The 21514-nt window shown below is 41.5% G+C and overlaps 1 protein-coding gene across 2 annotated transcripts in view; it reads right to left on the bottom strand.

The window, feature by feature from the left end:
- Positions 1-7680: 7680 nt before the first annotated feature.
- The window catches only part of LOC106569082 (translation initiation factor eIF-2B subunit gamma), a 49223-nt gene continuing 35389 nt past the window's right edge, over positions 7681-21514 (bottom strand). Inside the window, exon 12 of one of the 2 annotated variants that reach the window (XM_014140067.2) lies at positions 7681-7865. In XM_014140067.2, the coding sequence (XP_013995542.2) occupies positions 7813-7865 (53 nt within the window). In that variant the 3' untranslated portion in view covers positions 7681-7812. Of the gene's footprint in view, positions 7866-14986; positions 15044-21514 lie in introns of those variants that run through there. The other variant, XM_045694095.1, reaches the window with a different exon arrangement.

Genomic DNA, 21514 nt, shown 5'->3' with positions numbered 1-21514 from the left:
AAGCAACAGCTCACCAAAGTGGAGAGAGAGGGAGACCACCCAGGCAGCCCTTCAAATCGAGGGGAGGGGGGAGAACGAAGGGGCGTCAGAGAGAGGAACTCTTTCAATAAACTCAGCACACTGTTGCCGGCTCTGCTCTGCACATTCCCAATTGCCTCAGCTCGGTTATAAGAAGCAATCACACATGCCATATATTGATACAACATACACAGTTTTATATTTAATCCAGTCTGACATAAACAAAATTATAAATTAATACAGAGTGGTTTCTCACACAAATAAAAGGGGGAAAAAGACTGAATAGTCTAAATTGTGTACTAAACTAGCTTTATTCACTGGCAAGAGCTTCATAAACAAACTCAGTATTATTAACTGTGCTACAATCAAGGTTACTTTTAAAGTAGCTAATCATTCACACTTTCAAAGTTCATTCATTTGCTTGACTTTGCTCATTGATTGGACTAATTTATACCAATCTCACTATTTCATTAAACAATGTAATCCCTTTGTTACTGTATTATCTGTGTAGTTGTCTTGTCTATTTATACTTAATTGCTAAGGACTTACTGACACATTTTTAATTCCACTGTGCTGTGCAGTTTGCCAAACAGCTGTGATGAGTGTGTGTGGTGTGGGTCTTTAACATTGACAGCTGTAGGCCTACTAGCCCTGGTGTAAGGCATTAAACCAGGTAGTTATTTGTTTCCTCTCTGTCACAGCCTATTGTCAAGTACTTTATTCTAACATTGTTTACCTGAGTCTCAAGGCAATATCGTTTATTATAGAGTGAACAATAGACATGTATACACCAGCTTGGTGCAGGCCTACACAAAAACAATAAACAGTATAGATTTGTGCATCAAATACATATTTGTACTCTACTGTATTGGTTTAATAAAATTCAGTAGGAAGTGAAGAAATCCATCCCCTTGTCTTCATAACCACTTTATTACAAAAAAAGTGAAATAACAACAAATGAATATGGTATCAAGCTTGGACAACAAACTGCTAAATGAAAGAAACTTGCTACTTGCATTCTGGATGTGTAACAGCAATAGTTGCCACTTTATGAAACCATTAAGGAGACTTTCCTACAGCTCTATAATACTTTCACTTGGAACATTGTTCAAAAACTGAGAAGGCAATGACTTCACATTTAAATAGATTAGCACACACCTACATGACTGAGATATACAACTTATGCAAACAATTCAGTTTGTGGATAACATGAAGCTAGAACACTTTCAACCCAGCCCTTCAAGATGACAATTGGCCTGCGAATTTTATTTACATTCACTTTTCAAATGTTTGATATTTGAGAAGCATATATGTGCAATAGCAACAATATAATTTACCTACGTGCCTAGTCTAGAATACTGTGTGAGCGTGGATAGAGATGAGTGGGAAAGGACACACTCAGCCCAATATTCACTTCATATCATGGTGGCAGGCAGGGGTGGTACTAATGATCAGCTAGTTTCTCAATTTGTTGAATTAGATGAGGGAAAAGGCAGCTGGAAATTGGAGCTAATGTGGAATGTGAGGAATTGCCCTGTGTGGCCCCTTGAAGCCTAACAAACTGAGGGAGGTCTGGTCCAAGGTCTAGAGGCCTTGGATAAATAAACCCCAGAGATGACCATGCGCTGTCCAGATATCTGCCATCACAAGGCCTCCCAACATAAACCGCTCTCTCTCTGGCCCTGGCCATGCCTGCATAGCCCTGGTTCTGAATGTGCAATTGCAAAGTACAGAACCACTCTCACACATCACATGACAGCTGAGCTGTGCTGCAGTCGACCATGTGTTTATTTATCGTAAACCTAGGCGTGCTTGCATTTCTTTTTCATATGGCCCAATGGAGACAGGCACACATTTTACTAGGTTAGAGTTCACATGAACTAACAGGGTTAAATCATTTGCAGTTGAAGTTAGCACATACAAAGTGGGAAACAATTTTGAGAAATAGTGTATGCAGAGAAGTTCAAGTTTTAAACCCTAAGAAGAGCTGATTTTCTGGACACAGATTAAGCCTAGTCCTGGAATAAAAAGCATGCTCAATGGAAATTCTCCCTGAAAATAGGTTTTTATTCCAGGATTAGGATTAAAGACATGCTCCGGAACTTTGGCGACTACATTTCTTTTAAACCTACCACTTTGGGCTGGATATGTTAATGTGTAGTTCATACATGCATAATCTATGAGCAGAATTACTATTTTACCTTAATTAGACATGATCCCTAGTTTGAAAATGCTAGTTTTTCTGGAAGCTGTGCTGTGCCATTTTCCCTACATTTCCCCCCAAGTGGGCCAGCCCCCTAGCAATACGAGTCCTAGACAATGAGTTTCAGCCCCTCGCCATTTGAGTGACAGCTAGCAAGATGCACCAACAACAGTGAGAGAGAGAGAGAGAGAGAGAGAGCAATGACGGGGTGCACATATGTGACGTACTATGCAATTTCCGGGGACCACTTTTGGCTCATGAGCACTACTTATAGAACTGCTGGCTAAAAACTATACCGGAGAATCTCTTTAATCTGTGTATGGGAAACTGTCCCTCAACAAAGATTCTCCATTGAGTTATCTTTTTAGTCCAGGACTAGGCTTAATCTGTGTCTGTGAAACCACCCCATAAGAGTATAAATTGACATGTTGTGCCTTTTTGGTACATCATTTGAAAGTCAACAAAATAAGTAACTTTAAAGCTCTATAGATACATTATTTGACATTTTCTTAACAATAGTGTAACTAATTGTAACTTCTGTTGGCAGATGGGCTATGTGTAAATGTATTGCTGTTACTGTATGTGTGAATACAGGACTTTGGTAGCCAAAGTAATTACAATGTTGCCGTGGTATAAGGATAACTTATTTTCCTTTACACATCAGATATATTACACAAATTGTCCACTTTAAAACAATATTTGTCTAAACAGAACCAATAATCTATTACAATCACTATTAACTAAATGGATTTCTAGCTTGATTAAATCAAAAATAAAAAACATATGACAATCATGTATTTGAATCAACAAGTGATAAGAGTATAACAGTAATAACAGTAGTATATACAGTAGTATATTTATACACAGTAATAAGCACACAACACAAGTATACATGTGTTTAATCCATGGAGGGACCTATTTACACTTAAATCATCTTATTTTAAGTAATGCTCACTTCTACCATTTACTCTTAAGTCATGGTTTTACTGTTGGCCTACTGTTTGGAGCAACAAAAAGACAAACTAAACCAATATTCCGTGAGTGCAGGTTTAATGAATGTTTACAAAGGGCTTTCATAAATATTCGTAAGCCAAAAAGTGCATTGTAACAGAATGACGTGTACAGATCAGCATTGTAAGGGTTCTGTCAGTCTATAAAAGAAGAGACCTGCCACACAGCCAGAGATAAGATTCATTATGATAATGTATTTCTTTCCCCCTTTGTCATTGTAGTGAATGGTTTCCTTAAAGAAAAAGAAAAAACACTTTTCTGTCCATCTTTGTTTGTGTTTCTCTAACAAAGGTATTGTCAGACTTTAGCATGTGGCAACTAAGGCAGAATCAGACGTTTGCTTGTTTATGGGGCTCTCATCAATGTATCACTTATGAATCTGAGAACCATTATGTGACTATATTGTGAGGTGGGTTGAACTGAGAGAAAGCAGGGAGAACAGACTATAGATCAAATGCTTTGACATGTGTTGTCAGTGCACTGTGACATATCTTTGTACCATGATCCATTGACACATAAATCAATTAAAGTTTTATTGGCCGCGTACATATTTTGCAGATGTTATCGCAGACAAAATGCTTGTGTTTCTAGCTCCAAGAGTGCAGTAATACCTAACAATACACACAAATTCCCAACATTTTAAGAAAATAATTAAGAAATATCAGGACAAGCAATGTCAAGAGTCCGGAATATAAATATATATGTATATGAGGGTGTCTATAGACATTATGGACAGTATAGGAATAGAAAAGGTGTGTACAGCAGTAGTTATATAGCGTGAGCCTTGGTATTGGTATTTGATTAGGATCCCCATTAGCTGTTACAAAAGCAGCTACTCTTTCTGGGGTCCACACAAAACATGAAACATAATACAGAATGACATTATACAGAACATCAATAGACAAGAACAGCTCAAGGACAGAACTACACACATTTAGTACAATAGAATACAGTATACACTGAGTGTATAAAATATTAAGAACAGCTGATATTTTCCATGACAGACTGACCAGGTGAATCCAGGTGAAAGCTATGATCCCTTATTGTCACTTGTTAAATCCACTTCAATCAGTGTGGCCGAAGGTGAGGAGACAGGTTAAAGAAGGATTTTTAAGCTTTGAGACATGGATTGTGTATGTGTGCCATTCAGAGGATGAATGGACAAGACAAAAGATTTGAGTGCCTTTGAACGGGGTATGGTAGTAGGTGCCAGGTGCACCGGTTTGTGACAAGAACTGCAACGCTACAGGGTTTTTCATGCTCAAAAGTTTCCTGTGTGTATCAAGAATGGTCCACCACCCAAAGGACATCCAGCCAACTTGACATTACTGTTGGAAGCATTGGAGTCAACATGGGCAAGTATCCCATTGGAACGCTTTCGACACCTTGTAGAGTCCATGCCCATGCCCCGATGAATTGAGGCTGTTCTGAGGACAACTCAATATTAGGAAAGTGTTCTTAATGTTTTGTACACTCAGTGTATGAAGTGGGAAAACAGTATGTTAACATTAAAGTGACCAGTGTTCAGTGACTCTATGTACATAGGGCAGCAGTCTCTAAGGTACAGGGTTGAGTACCGGGTGGTAGCTGGCTAGTAACACTGACCAAAGTTCAGGGCTGGTACATTTAAGCAAAGAACATATATCATATATCACCAGACAGTAACAGTTAAGTAACTCAGAAAACATTTGAATCCATAAAAGAAAACAACATATCACACTGGGGAATGCATTTGATCTGGTAGCACTAAATAAAAATAGTAATTTACAAAAACAGAGAATGATCCAGACTAGCTGTCTGTCTGACTCAATTGAAGACATTAGCTGGTGACAAAAGCTGTGCACTGTGGTGTTGATAATGATCAAACCTACTGCTTTGTTTAGTAGCTAGTTGAAAGCCACGGTGGTGTACTACTGAGACATCTGAATAAGTGTGCCTCACATGTTCCTATAGTTTATTATCCCCTACATGAATCTCTTACTTCCTCCACACACAGCCTTTGTAAAAGTAGCATATGCAAGTGTTCTTTCTGTTGAGTTGCTTAAAGATACTGTGTGTGTGTGTGTGTGTGTGTGTGTGTGTGTGTGTGTGTGTGTGTCTGTGCCTTGGCAGTGGGCGTGGGGCTGGAGGGAGGCATGGGGGACGCAGCAGTGTCTTAAATGATAGTGCAGCAAAAAGGGAGGAAATTGGTTTGTGCCTCAAGAACACAGAAGACAAACGGAGGAAGTGTTCTCTTAATGTGTAGGGGTCAGCAACAAACACGCAGGTTTTTGCCACTTGGGTGGCCTAACCAGTCTCTCACCCTCCAACACGCTCAGCCCTCCAGCCCCAAAACCACCCACCTACCTTGCACCCACCCTCAAAGTCCCAAACTCCACCCCACCACACACTCCTCCCTTTGAGCAGAGCGGGTGACGGCCTCTTTTGCTCCAAGCCCTGAAACTTCTCTCCCCTAGCTGCCGTTTGGTTTTATTGTATTTTATTAGGATCCTCATTAGCCGATGCCAATGGCGACAACTACTCATATCAAAAAATACATCACAGACAACAGACTTTACAATTTACATACAGCACATTTAAAAACATTAACATGTAGTGTGCGTGTGTGAGTATGCAGCTTTCAGTTACACATGGCAATACATACACACAAAAAGTAGGTCACATGGGGGAGAGGCATTGTGCCGTAAGGTGTTGCCTCACATTGTTTTTTTAACCAGGTTTGCTGTTCATTTGCGCTTTATGAGATGGAAGGCAGTTCCATGCAATCAGTGGTCAGTGTGACCACCACCCAGTAAGCCAGGGCAGGGTACTGCTCCACCAGAGCTGGCGGTAGTTGCGTCCCCAATGCACTACTAAATAGGGAATAGGGTTCCATTTGGGATACAGTCTCTTGGACCAGCTCCTGGGCAGTATTTATATCACTGTCTATATCATGTATTCATGATTTATGCCACCATGGGCTTCGCAAGTACCACTGCACTTACACTACTTACAGTAACTGCCAAAGGCACATTGAACCACTGCCTGCTTGTTAACATTAGCATCTTCATTTGGATGAGAGAGCCTGCCAATGTTCACACTATGCAGCTGAGCTGACACAGAGGTACGGAGAGGTGTGGACAGAGGGAATCAACAAACAATTACAGCGGTAGATCTAGTAAACATATATCATGGACATTTGATTTCATCACTTCAAAAAAGTCCCCCAATTCTGTTGAACGAACACTCTGATCAATTTCACCCTTCATAGTCTGTCCATGGTGGTAGGGCCTGTTATATCATAGTAACAAATAGCCCTATGGAGACTAACTCAGCCTGGGCCTGCAGACTAACCCAGATCTACCCAGAGACAGCTGATATATGATATGTTGGATGACATCTGATCCCGAACCCTGGAAAACACAAGCATCTGTCACATTTGGCCCAGAGGGGTGGGGACGGACGCTGAACACAGCGCTGGATAGCCCCTAACCAAACCAGCACAGCCACAGGGACTCAGAGTAGGCTGCTGTATAAATATACAAACCTGGCTTTCCAAAACAACCCATGCCAGATCTCATAAACTTGACTTGATGCTCAGGTCAGAGGCTGCTCAAAGGGTTAAAGTTTAAAGCAGGAAGAAAAACAATCAAAAAATGTTTTGTGATAATTATAATATTGTTTGTATGGCACTTTTGATCTTTATTTTATGAATAACCATTTATTTATGTCTATAAATGGCCACAAAACAGGGGTCTTTAAGATTGTGTTTGGGAGTTTTGATTAGGACAGAAATAAAGTTTACAGTAACTTTTATTTCGGGACTTGAATCCATTTTCTGGATGACAAAATGAAAAAGCAACAGTGAGTTAAAAGTTAAGTAATTATTCTAGCGTCACCAATGACAAAATCAAAAGAGGAAAGATGAGAAAAGACAAGAGACATAACTACTCTCCCAATGACACTAAATGACTTCTATTGGTCACAGACACACTATAAAGCAGGCCACTAAATCACACGATGAAGACAGAGCATCTTCCTGGAGATCTGTCGTTCGTCAATAAGGAACTTCAGACCTGTAATTTAAGAAATGAGCTGGCAAAGGAATGCAATAAATCATTGACAGCAAAGAGTAAGAAGGAAAATGAAAAACAAAGAGAGCAACTCTTATGTTTCTATCAGTTTGTGAAAGTGGGAGGGATTGTGTGTTACTTGATGAGATCTCACTGGGTGGTCCGGCCCACAATTTTTGTGTACAAATAAACTTAACCCCCATTGTGCTTCTCTGGTCCTCTGCTGCACCACACAGCACGAACACACAGACTCCTAGGCTGAATAGTTGTGTGGAGGAATGCATGTATAGATGAGAACACACTGACTGAACAAACACCTAACAAAACTTTATAGAATCACCCAGAAACAACAGACAAGATTCACACAAAGAACACCACTGAAACTGAGCCTAGGGATAAACAAAGTTGCTTTATTTAGACAATGGACCATCACTGCCTGGTGGTCAGTTAGTTTGCCTCACTGCTGTGGTTTCTGTTGGATCTGTCAGCAATGTGTAGGACTGGTCGTTCAGTCAGTCTCCCCCTGGTCTAGATCTCCATCAGCTGGTCAGTTCCAACAATCACCTCATTAGTCCTTTCCGCTACAGAGTGAGAAGAAAGCACTCACAATTAGACATTTGAGATAGAAGATTATGACCCCTTGTCCTTCTGTAGAACCTGGTATTCAGCAGGTGTAGCAATAGACTAGCTAATTGGTTTCAGGTTGTTCCATGTCATTTACTCAAGCCAGGACACCCACCATCTCAGATTGTTCTGAAATTGTTTCTGTAGTAAGAAATATAAGCCAGGTTAAGAGAGGGTTCGGCTGTGGGGGGGGTTTACTTGGCTCATCGTGCTCTAGCGACTCCTTGTGGCGGGCCGGGCGCCTGCAGGCTGACTTCGGTCATTAGTTGAACAGTGTTTCCACACATTGGTGCAGCTTGCTTCCGGATTAAGCGGGCGGGTGTTAAGGAGCGCGGTTTGGCGGGTTATGTTTGCGGAGAACACATTACTCGACCTTCGCCTCTCCCGAGCCCGTTGGGGAGTTGCAGCGAGGAGACAAGAAGTTGGGAGAAAATGGCAGTATCAAACAAATTATAATAATAGAAATATAAGAATAGCCTTCCTGCAACATTATTTTGTTGAAATATCATTTAACTGATGGCACCCAAATTGGCAATTTTAATTTATAGGATTTATATAATATTCAATAAATATTGTACCCAACATCTGATTTGGACCAAACGTTTTTATTTTAACAGCGAGTAAGTCATGAGGAATCCAAAGAAAGTCAAAAGCCACCCACTGACTCCCACACCCCACGCTAATCAAATCCCAACAGTTCTATAGGTCTGAAAAGTAGTATGGAGCCGAGGCTCAGAGTAATGTTTCTTCATCCTATTTAATTTGTTCTCAGTGAATTTGGTGAGATTTTTTCCCCCTGGTAATAAATACCAATACTGCCTTTGTTGATAGGTTCATTACCCATCCTATATCCTGGCATTACCGGGGTCTGACCATTAGATAATGCTGTTCCTGCTATACATTGAAAAAACATTGAATACATGGGGGGGGGGGGGGGGGTAAAGGGGATAGTTTACCAAAATTACATATTGGTTTCCTTACCGTGTATGCAGTCGGCCACTGTTTCAAATGATAACTTTTTAGCATTTGTAAAACAATTCCCAATGCAAGTCAATGGTATCTACAGTGCATTCGGAAAGTATTCAGACCCCTTTACTCCTTCCACATTTTGTTACGTTACAACCTTATTCTAAAATGTATTAAATTGTTTCCCCCCTTATCAATCTACACACAATACCCCATAATGACAAAGCAAAAACAGGTTTTTAGACATTTTTGCAAATGTATTACAAAAAAAAAACGGAAATCTAATTTACATAAGTATTCAGACCCTTTATGCAGTACTTTGTTGAAGCATCTTTGGCAGGGATTACAGCGTCAAGTCTTCTTGGGTATGACGCTACAAGCTTGGCACACCTGTATTTGGTGAGTTTTTCCCAATCTTCTCTGCAGATCCTCTCAAGCACTGTCAGGTTGGATGGGGAGTGTCGCGGCACAGATATTTTCAGGTCTCTCCAGAGATGTTCGATCGGGTTCGGGCTGGGCCACTCAAGGACATTCAGCGACTTGTCCCAAAGCCACTTCTGCGTTGTCTTGGCTGTGTGCTTAGGGTCTTTGTCCTGATGGAAAGTGAACCCACGTCTCAGTCTGAGGTCCTGAGTGCTCTGGAGCAGGTTTTTATAAAATATTTCTCTGTACTTTGTTCTGTTTATTTCCCTTGATCCTGACTAGTCTCTCAGTCCCTGCCACTGAAAAACGTCCCAACAGCATAATGCTGCCACCACCATGCTTCACCGTAGGGATGGTGACAGATTTCTGCCAGATGTGACACTTGGCATTCAGGTAAAATATTTCAATCTTGGTTTCATCAGACCAGAGAATCCTATATCTCATGGTCTGAGAGTCTTTATGTGTCTTTTTGCAAACTCCAAGCAGGCTGTCATGTGCCTTTTACTGAGGAATGGCTTCCGACTGGCCACTCTACCATAAAGGCCTGATTGGTGGAGTGCTGCAGAGATGGTTGTCCTTCTGAAAGATTCTCCCATCTCCACAGAGGAACCATGGAGCTTTGTCAGAGTGACCATCTGGTTCTTGGTCACCTCCCTGACCAATTCCCTTCTCCCCTGATTGCTCAGTTTGACCGGGTGGCCAGCTCTAGTAAGAGTCTTGGTCCAAATTTCTTTTATTTAAGAATGATGGAGGCCACTGTGTTCTTGGGGACCGTCAATGCTGCAGCCATTTTTTGGTACCCTTCCCCAGATCTGTGCCTCGATACAATCCTGTCCCGGAGCTCTATGGACAATTCCTTAGAGCTCACAGCTTGGGTTTTGCTCTGACATGCACTGTCAACTGTGGGACCTTATATAGATATGTGTGTGCATTTCCAAATCATGTCCAATCAATTGAATTTACCACAGGTGGACTCCAATCAAGTTGTAGAAACATCTCAAGGATGAACAATGGAAACAGGATGCACCTGAGCTCAATCTCGAGTCTCATAGCAAAGGCTCTGAATACTTATTTGTAGAAGGTATCGGTTTTACATTTTTTACGCATTTGCAAAAAAAAAAAAAAAACATTTTGCTTTGTGATTATGGGGTACTGTGTGTAGATTGATGAGGAAAAATATATAGAATCTATTTTAGAATAAGGCTGTAACGTAACTCTAATTCTAATATGCACTGTATATTAGAATTTTTACACTTCATATCCAAGTCATCCTAAAGTATCTAAAAATGGATTGTGTAACTCAATGTTATACAGTGCCTTCAGAAAGTATTCATAACCCTTGACTTAATCCAATTTTTTATACATTACAGCTTGAATTCAAAATGGATTAAATGGATTTTATTTCTCACCCATCTACACATAATACTCCATAATGACAAAGTGAAAGTGTTTTTAGAAATGTTTACAAATGTATTGAAAATGAAATACAGAAATATATACAGTACCAGTCAAAACTTTGGGCACACCTACTCATTCAAGGGTTTTTCAAAATGTTGACTATTTTTTACATTGTATAATAGTAGTGAAGACATCAACACTATAAAATAACACATATGGGATCATGTAGTAACCAAAAAAGTGTTAAACAAATCAAAATATATTTTATACTTGAGATTCTTCAAAGTAACCACCCTTTGCCCTGACAGCTTTGCACACTCTTGGCATTCTCTAAACCAGCTTTATATACTGGTCAGAGCCTGGTAATGTCAAAATCAAATGAACTGAAATCACATTTTATTGGTCACACACATTTAAGCAGATGTTATTGCTGGTGCAGCGAAATGCTTGTTTTCCTAACTCCAACAATGCAGTAGTATCTAACAATTCACAACAACAACACACACAAACCTAAAAGTAAAAGAATGAAATTAAGAAATATATAAATATTAGGACAAGCAATGTCTGAGTGGCATTGATTCAATTACAGTAGAGTACAGTATATACATATGAAATGAGTAAAACACTATGTAAACATTATTAAAGTGATTAGTATTCCATTTAAAGTGACCAGTCATTCCATGTCTATGTACATAGTGCAGCAGCCTCTAAGGTGCAGTGTTGAGTAATCGGTTGTAGCTGGCTAGTGATGGCCATTTAACAGTTGGATGGCCTTGAGATAGAAGCTGTTTTTCAGTCTCTCGGTCCCAGCTTTGATACACCTGTACTGACCTCGCCTTCTGGATGATAGCGGGGTGAACAGGCCGTGGATCGGGTGGTTGATGTCCTTGATGATCTTTTTGGCCTTCCTGTGACATCAGGTGCTGTAGGTGTCCTGGAGGTGTCCTGGAGGGCAGGCAGTGTGCTCCCGGTGATGCGTTGGGCACACCGCACCACACTCTGGGAGAGCCAAGCCAAATTCTTTCAGCTTCCTAAGGTTGAAGAGGCGCTGTCACACCTTCCTCAATACACTGTGTGGGTGGACCATTTCAGATTGTCAGTGATGTGTACGCCGAGGAACGAGAGCCCACAGTACTTGGGAGCGGACCGTGTCAGTGGCACTGTGTTATCCTCAAAGCGGGCGAAGAACGTGTTTAGCTTGTCCGGGTGCAAGACGTTCATGTCCGCGACGTGGCTGGGTTTCCCTTTGTAATACATGATTGTCTGTAGACGCTGCCACATACGTCTCGTGTCTGAGTCGGTGAATTGCGACTCCACTTTGGTCTCTGTACTGATGTTTTGCCTGTTTGATCGTCTTACAGAGGGAATAATTACACTGTTTGTATTCAACCATATCTATCAGTCACCTTGCCATGGTTAAATGCTGTGCATTGCGCTTTCAGTTTTGCACGAATGCTGCCATCTAATAGTCACAGTGGGAACAACATCCCCTATACACTTCCTGATGAACTCAGTCACCGTGTCTGTGTATACATCAATGTTATTCTCAGAGGCTACCTGGAACATATCCCAATTCGCGTGATCAAAAGAATCTTGAAGCATGGATTCTGATTGGTCAGACAAGCGTTGAATAGACCTTAGCACAGGCACTTCCTGTTTCAGTTTCTGCCTATTTGATGGGAGGAGCAGAATGGAGTCATGATCTGATTTGCCGAAGGGAGGGCAGGGAGGGCCTTGTAGCCATCCAAGAAGGGAGAGTAACAATGGTCAAGAGCTTTTGTAGCACGAGTACTACAGGCAATGTGTTGATAAAACTTCGGGAGCATTTTCCTCAAATTTGCTTTGCTAAAATCCCCAGCTACAATTCTCTTTGGAGGTAATAAGGTTGACATTTGATTGTGAGATATTTTATGTCGGGTAAACAAAAGGACTTAAGTTCCTCTACGTTATTACAATCACACCATGTGTAGTTAATCATGAAACATACACCACCGCATTTCTTCTTCCTGGATAGTTTTTTATTCCTGTCTGTGCAATGTAGTGAGAACACAGCTGGCTGTATGGATGAGAACAGTATATCCGGAGAGATTCAGTGAAAAAGACTATGTTACAGTCCCTGATGTCTCTCTGAAAGGAGATCCTCACAATGAGCTCGTCTGGGTGGTGTACACGCCTCCTGAGTACGACTAGAATTCCACTCCGAATACCTCTTCTCTGCCGGCGGTGTCTTGGAGCAGCCTCTGGGATAAGTTCAATTGCACTGGGGGGTACGAACAAAATACACAATTCGGGAAAGTTGTATTTCTGGTCATAAATGCTGGTGAGTTACTGCCGCTCTGATATCCAAAAGTTATTTCCGGCTGTATGTAATAACACAAAAAATGTTCTGGGCTAACAATGTAAGAAATAACACACAAATAAACTAAATACTGCTTAGGTTGCTCCTAAGTTGCTTAGGAGCTAGAAGCAGAGCTGCCATATCTGTCGGCGCCATCTTCGAGGAAATAGGATGGGACATGAACCTAACAATTACTAATTCAATAATTCAAATAAAACATTTTCTGAACAGGAAAAGAAAATCATCACCAAATTAACTGAGAATACAATACATAGGATGAAGAAACAATAAGCTCCATACTACTTATCAGATATTAAGAACTGATACTGTATACTTGTTGTTGGGGTGGGATTGGCGTGGGGTGTGGTCCCGTGGATGGCTTTTTACCATTTCTTTGGATTAGTCATCTCTAACTCATTGTTACCTACAAGTTCGGTCCAAATCAGATGTTAGGTACTATATTTATTGAATATTATAGGAATCTTATACATTAAAAATGGGTCATTTGGGTGCAATAAATTAGCTTAATTTCTCAGGAAACAAATTATATTTCAACAAAATAATGTTGCAGGAATGTTAATCTTATCCGTTTCTAACAGAAGCGATTTCAAAACAATCTGAGATGATGGGTGTCAAAATCCAATTTCTTGTGCTTTTTGAGGTGGAATGACCTTTTTGTAAAACAAGTGTTTGATAGACTGAAGTCATGTTCTGGTCTTTGAAGTGCTTTTTCAAGCAGAAATTAAATGTCATAAGGTAGTTAACATGCTCAACTCAGACAAAAAGTATATATCTTCATGATGTGACAAATCCACACTTAAATATAGCTGATAGACTAGGATTTTAGGACAAAAACAAGGTGAAAACAGATCATTCCTTGCTTCACATAACGGCGAAGCCTAACAGCCTTTTGAAACACAAACATGAGGCGAGCCTGCTATCCATCCAGACAAAGACAACTAATCCAAACTAAACTGTGGGGAAAGTGATTCATGATCCATATAAAGACATATTTTAGTGTGAAGGAATTCGAAAGGCTCTGTTTTTGCATTCAGAGTTTGAAGGAAAGAGAAATAGAGCATGGAACACCAGGAGAGCAGTGTATTTCCAAGAGACAGTGAGGGAGAGGGCTAGGTGGAGGAGAGAAGGGCGTGTCTGTATCCCAGAAGCCTGGAGAACAGTCTGGTTTCTTTATGAAGCAGCAGCAACACCTGCAGTCCCACCACCACCAGACTGCCTGCCTGTCTGCGCAGTCAGCAGACTTAAGTCTGTCTGTGGCTGCCTGACAGGGTGGTCTCTCTCTACAGAAGACAGACACTTCCATCTAACTGCTTCGTGAGTGGAGGCGTAATGCTTTTACCAGCCGTGCTCTTCATTTATCCTCTGATGAGAGAGGCGAACCACCTGATACGGATGGTGCTCAGAGGCATACTGAGCCCCTTGAGGAGCAATTGCTTCAGGTGATTTATATTTTAAGCAACTGCTCTTTGCTTCATATGGATAGCATTTCTGTATACGAGAACCACTGTTCTCAGGTTGCATGTAATATGTACAGTACCAGTCAAACGTTTGGACACACCTACTCATTCAAAGGTTTGTCTTTATTTTTACTATTTTCTACATTGTAGAACAATAGTGAAGACATCAAAACTATGAAATAACACATGGAATTATGTAGTAAGCAAAAAAGTGTTAAACAAATAAAAAAATATTTTTTAGATTCTTCAAAGTAGCCACCCTTTGCCTTGATGACAGCTTTGCACACTCTTGGCATTCTCTCAACCAGCTTTACCTGAAATGCTTTTCCAACAGTTTTGAAGGAGTTCCCACATATGCTGAGCACTTGTTGGCTGCTTCTCCTTCACTCCGCGGTCCAACGCATCCCAAACCATCTCAATTGGGTTGAGGTCAGGTGATTGCGGAGGCCAGGTCATCTGATGCAGCACTCCATCACTCTCCTTCTTGTTCAAATAGCCCTTACACAGCCTGGAGGTGTGTTGGGTCATTGTCCTGTTGAAAAACAAATGAGAGTGGGACTAAGAGCAAACCAGATGGGATGGCGTATTGCTGCAGAATGCTGTGGTAACAATGCTGGTTAAGTGTGCCTTGAATTATAAATAATTCACTGACAGTGTCAACAGCAAAGCACCCACACACCATCACACCTCCTCCTCCATGAGTCATGGTGGGAACCACACATGCGGAGATCATCCGTTCACCTACTCCGCGTCTCACTAAGACACGGCGGTTGGAACCAAAAATCTCAAATTTGGACTCATCAGACCAAAGTACAGATTTCCACAGTCTAATATCGTGCATCTTGGCCCAAGCAAATCTCTTCTTCTTATTGGTGTCCTTTAGTAGTGGTTTCTTTGCAGCAATTTGACCATGAAGGCCTGATTCACGCAGTCTACTCTGAACAGTTGATGTTGAAATGTGTCTGTTACTTGAACTCTGATGCATTTATTTGGGCTGCAATTTCTGAGGCTGATAACTCTAATGAACTTATCCTCTGCAGCAGAGGTAACTCTGGTTCTTCCTTTCCTGTGGCGGTCCTCATGAGAGCCAGTTTCAAGATGGTTTTTGCGACTGCACTTTAAGAAACTTTCAAAGCTCTTGAATTTTTCCGTATTGACCTTCATGTCTTAAAGTAATGACAGACTGTCGTTTCTCTTTGCTTATTTAAGCTGTTCTTGCCATAATATGGACTCGGTCTTTTACCCGATAGGTCTATCTTCTGTATACCAAGGTATCATCACAACACAACTGATTGGCTCAAACGCATTAAGAAGGAAAGAAATTCCACAAATTAACTTTTAACAAGGCACACCTATTGATTGAAATGCATTCCAGGTGACTACTTTGAAGAATCTCAAATATAAAATATATTTTGATATGTTTAACCATTTTTTGGTTACTACATGATTCCATATGTGTTATTTCATAGTTTTGATGTCTTCACAATTATAAAAAAATGTAGAAAACAGTAAAAAATTAAGAAAAACCCTCGAAATGAGTAGGTGTGTCCAACATTTTCACAGGTACTGTAGGTGTCATAACCAGCCGTAAAATAATGCAATAGATGTCACAACAGGTCTAAATGTGGCATGACAGTGTTATGACCATATTATAAACAGGTTATAAGGTATGTCAGCTGTTATGACATATGACGCTGGGTGTCAAGTAAAGTAAAGTGTACCAGAAAAAGTAGACAGCCAGGTTCATTTTTTGCATTAGCTCTATTTTGCTGGCCTCTGGTACATTCTAAATGCCATGATTCTATCCAAAATACACAGTGAAATTATTGAATACTTTATCGACTTTAACACTCAGATTGGAAAAATGTGTTATATTGTGTAGAAAGTCATGACTTTACAATTTATACTGAACAAAAACATAAACGTAAAATATTGGTCACGTGTTTAATTAGCTGAAATAACAGATCCCAGACATTTTCCATACGCAGAAAAAGCTTATTTCTCTCAAATTTTGTGCACAAATTTGTTTACATCCCTTTTAGTGAGCATTTCTCCTTTGCCAAGAAAATCCATCCACCTGACAGGTGTGGCATATCAAGAAGCTGATTAAACAGCATGATCATTACACAGGTTCACCTTGTGCTGGGGACAATAAAAGGTTCAGTTTTGTCACACAACACAATGCCACAGATGTCTCATGTTTGAAGGGAGTGTGCAATTAGCATGCTGACTGCAGAAATGCCCACTAAAGCTGTTGAATTTTTATTTCTCTACCAACGTCGTTCTAGAGAATTTGTCAGTATGTCCAACCGGCCTCACAACCGCAGACCACGTGTAACCACGCCAGCCCAGGACCTCCACATCTGGCTTCTTCACCTGCGGGATCGTCTGAGACCAGCCACGCGGACAGCTGATGTAACTGAGGAGTATTTCTGTCTGTAATAAAGCCCTTTTGTGGGGGAAAACTCACTCTGATTGGCTGGGCCTGGCTCCCAAGTGGGTGGGCCTATGCCCTACCAGGCCCACCTATGGGTGCACCCCTGCCCGGTCATGTGAAATCCATAGATTAGGGCCTAGTTTATTTATTTCAATTGACTGATTTATGTATTTTATTAAAACAGAAATGTTTTATTTATTTTATTAAAGCAGAAAAATTAAGTAAATAGCCCACATTTTCCCAGGTTTCTGTTTTTCACAGTTATTTCAGGTTTCCACTCTCAAAATTACACAAAAACAACATTAGATGTTCTAAGTGCACAACAATGTTTAAACCACATCAAGACATCACTTTTGAGGTCTGGGAAAAAGCTGAGAATGTACTTTTTTTTACCCTTTAATTCAATTGAGCACGAAGCAAGAGGCTGTGTTTAGCAGTGTTATTGTAGCACACATGAGTTTGCAAACCAAATACCCACTGGATTGATAATAATAATCATGATATCATTCTGCCAGTTAAGCATAGAATACTTTCTATCTATCTACCAGAGACTGTTTTCACACAGACAAACAAGGGGCATTCTCGTTGCCTCTTCAGAAAGTTGTAGGAAACACAAATCACTGATGCTTTCTGTTCATTTCTTATGGTAAACCTTAGAAAATTAATACATTTTCAATACATTTAGTTGATTTAGTTGGACATGATTTGGAAATGCACACACCTGTCTATATAAGGTCCCAACCATGAGGTCGAAGGAATTGTCCGTAGAACTCCGAGACAGGATTGTGACGAGGCACAGATCTGGGGATGGGTACCAAAATATTTCTGCAGCATTGAAGGTCCCCAGGAACACAGTGGCCTCCATCATTCTTAAATGGAAGACGTATGGAACCACCAAGACACTATCTAAAACTGGCCGCCCAGCCAAATTGAGCAATCCGGGGAGAAGGGCCTTGGTCAGGAAGGTGACCAAGAACCCGATGGTCACTCTGACAGAGCTCCAGAGTTCCTCTGTGGAGATGGGAGAACCTTCCAGAATGACAACCATCTTTGCAGCACTCCACCAATCAGGCCTTTATGGTAGAGTGGCCAGATGAAAGCCACTCCTCAGTAAAAGGCACATGACAGCCTGCTTGGAGTTTGCCAAAAGGCACCTAAAGACTCAGACCATGAGAAACAAGATTATCTGGTCTGATGAAACCAAGACTGAACTCTTTGGCCTGAATGCAAAACGTCACGTCTAGAGGAAACCTGGGACCATCCCTACGATTAAGCATGGTGGTGGCAGCATCATTCTGTGGGGATGTTTTTCAGCGGCAAGGACTGAGAGATCCTTGATGAAAACCTGCTCCAGAGCGCTGAGGACCTCAGACTGGGGCGAAGGTTCACCTTCCAACAGGACAAGAACCCTAAGCACACAGCCAAGACAATGCAGGAGTGGCTTCGGGACAAGTCGCTGAATGTACTTGAGTGGCCCAGCCTGAGCCCGGACTTGAACCTGATTGAAAATCTCTGGAGAGACCTCAAAACAGCTGTGCAGCAACGTTCCCCATCCAAACTGACAGAGCTTTAAAGGATTTGCAGAGAAGAAATGGGAGAAACTACCCAAATACAGGTGTGCCAGGCTTGTAGCATCATACCCAAGAAGACTCAAGGCTGTAATCACTGCCAAAGGGGCTTCAACAAAGTACTGAATAAAGAGTCTGAACATTATTGGAAATGTGATAGTTCAGTTTTTAAAATTTTATAACTGTCATTATGGGGTATTGTGTGTAAACTGATGAGGAAAAAAACTATTTACAACATTTTTGAACACGGCTGTCATGTAACAAAATGTGAAAAAAGTCAAGGGGTCTGCATACTTTTTGAGTGCACTGTATGCATGTATACTGATATATAAAACAGCAAAAAAAGAAACGCCGATTTTTCAGGACCCCTTATTCAAAGATAATTCTTAAAAACCCAAATAACTTCACAAATCTTCATTGTAATGGGTTTAAACACCATTTCCCATGCTTGTTCAATGAACCATAAACAATTAATGAAAAACACCAAAAGAAAGATGCCCAGGGTCCCTGCTCATCTGCGTGAACGCGCCTTAGGCATGCTGCAAGGAGGCACGAGGACTGCAGATGTGGCCAGGGCAATAAATTGCTATGTCCGTACTGTGAGAAGCCTAAAACAGCGCTACAGGGAGACAGGACGGCTGGCAGACCACGTGTAACAACACCTGCACAGGATCGGTACATCCGAACATCACACCTGCGGGACAGGTACAGGATGGCAACAACAACTGCCCGAGTTACACCAGCAACGGACAATCCCTCCATCAGTGCTCAGCCTGTCCGCAATAGGCTGAGAGAGGCTGGACTGAGGGCTTGTAGGCCTTTTGTAAGGCAGGTCCTCACCAGACATCACCTGTAACAACGTCGCCTATGGGCACAAACCCACCGTCGCTGGACCAGACAGGACTGGCAAAAAGTACTCTTCACTGACGAGTTGCGGTTGTGTCTCACCAGGGGTGATGGTCGGATTTGCGTTTATCGTTGAAGGAATGAGCGTTACACCGAGGCCTGTACTCTGGAGCGGGATCGATTTGGAGGTGGAGGGTCCGTCATGGTCTGGGGCAGTGTGTCACAGCATCATCAGACTGAGCTTGCTGTCATTGCAGGCAATCTCAACGCTGTGCGTTACAGGGAAGACATCCTCCTCCCTCATGTGGTACCTGCAGGCTCATCCTGACATGACCCTCCAGCAGGACAATGCCACCAGCCATACTGCTCATTCTTCGCGTGATTTCCTGCAAGACAGGAATGTCAGTGTTCTGCCATGAGCCCGGATCTCAATCCCATTGAGCACGTCTGGGACCTGTTGGATCGGAGGGTGAGGGCTAGGGCCATTCCCCCCAGAAATGTCCGGGACCTTGCAGGTGCCTTGGTGGAAGAGTGGGGTAACATCTCACAGCAAGAACTGGCAAATCTGGTGCAGTCCATGAGGAGGAGATGCACTGCAGTACTTAATGCAGCTGGTCGCCACACCAGATACTGACTGTTACTTTTGATTTTGACCCCCCCTTTGTTCAGGGACACATTATTCCATTTCTGTTAGTCATATGTCTGTGGAACTTGTTCAGTTTATGTCTCAGTCATTGAATCTTATGTTCACACAAATATTTACACGTTAAGTTTGCTGAAAATAAACGCATTTGACAGTGAGAGGACGTTTCTTATTTTTTGCTGAGTTTATACGTATGCACACAGTACCAGTCAAAAGGATGGACACACCTACTCATTCAAGGGTTTTTCTATATTTTTACTATTTTCTACATTGTAGAATAATAGTGAAGACATCAAAACTATGAAATAATACATATGGAACATTGTAGTAACCAAAAAAAAGTGTTAAACAAATCAAAATATATTTTATATTTCAGATTCTTCAAAGTATCCACCCTTTGCCTTGATGACAGCTTGGCACACTCTTGGCATTCTCTCAACAAGCTTCATGAGGTAGTCACCTTTTGACTGGTACTGTATATGAAGGCTGTTGTTACAGATATTGCCATTGCACAAGCAAGACGCAGTCTACACATTGCATTGGGGAAAAACTCTGCCTTCTGTGTGATGTAATCTTTATAGTTATGCTGGCATATAGTCAGAGTTGCTGAAAAAATAACTACAATAGCTAATGTTAGCACTTTAAATCACTATTGACTGCCTGTCTGCGTCTTGCTTGTTGATATGCTGTGTACATATAACTTGCCTAAATAGCTGCATGAAGGCTAACTCCCCTCCTGAAAAAAGAACATGAAATCGCTAGACTGCCTGTTGTGTCGTGCTGATGTCTGCTTTGATTACTGCTACAACAGACAAAGAACTAAGTTTGTTCGAAAGAAGCAGCAACGGAGTCACAGAGAGAATGAGCACTGAGCAGTAGCTGAAAGGACTCTGATGGGGAAGCGCTCAGCGGATCCTAAACATGCGCAGAAAACTTCCAGGTTTCAGAAAATCCGGAATCGCAGCCAGTCCGTAGAAAAAAAAGATGTTACTTTTTAATTCATTAAGATTAAGAACATTCAAACTGAACGGGAAATTGGAGCTTTGATATGATGAAATCAAAGGGCTTTTGAGTGTAGACTTAGACAGCGGTTGTTGTCATCCTCCAGGCTATTTCGAGACATTTATTGCAGTTATTATAAGTAATGCTTTTATAATGATAGGTTACATTAACCTCTGCTCTGTTACAGACTCGGTTAGCCTTTTTTCAGGGATATCTTTGAATTGTGCTCTCTTTCTGTGCTTTAAACTTAAAAGGATTTGTGTGGGGGGTTTGTGCTGGGCTGTGTTGAGCTGGGCTGTGGGGCTGAATGTGTGGGAAGTACAAGGGTCTAGCTTGTAATTTGGGATTTCTGGGAGCCGCTCCATAAGCCAGTGCTTTCCAGGTTACGGCAGGCTAATCAGGTCCAGTCGCACTCCGATAACTGGGCCGGGCTGAGAACTTGGAACATGGATGGGGAGGGATGGAAGGGGGTTGGTTGGGAGGGGGGTAATGTTGCAGTATTTGGTG

The sequence above is a fragment of the Salmo salar genome, chromosome ssa14, assembly GCF_905237065.1.
Source record: "Salmo salar chromosome ssa14, Ssal_v3.1, whole genome shotgun sequence".
Taxonomy (NCBI): Eukaryota; Metazoa; Chordata; class Actinopteri; order Salmoniformes; family Salmonidae; genus Salmo; species Salmo salar.
The sequence above is the reverse complement of the archived record's forward strand: the minus strand, read 5'-3'. Positions and strand labels throughout refer to the sequence as shown.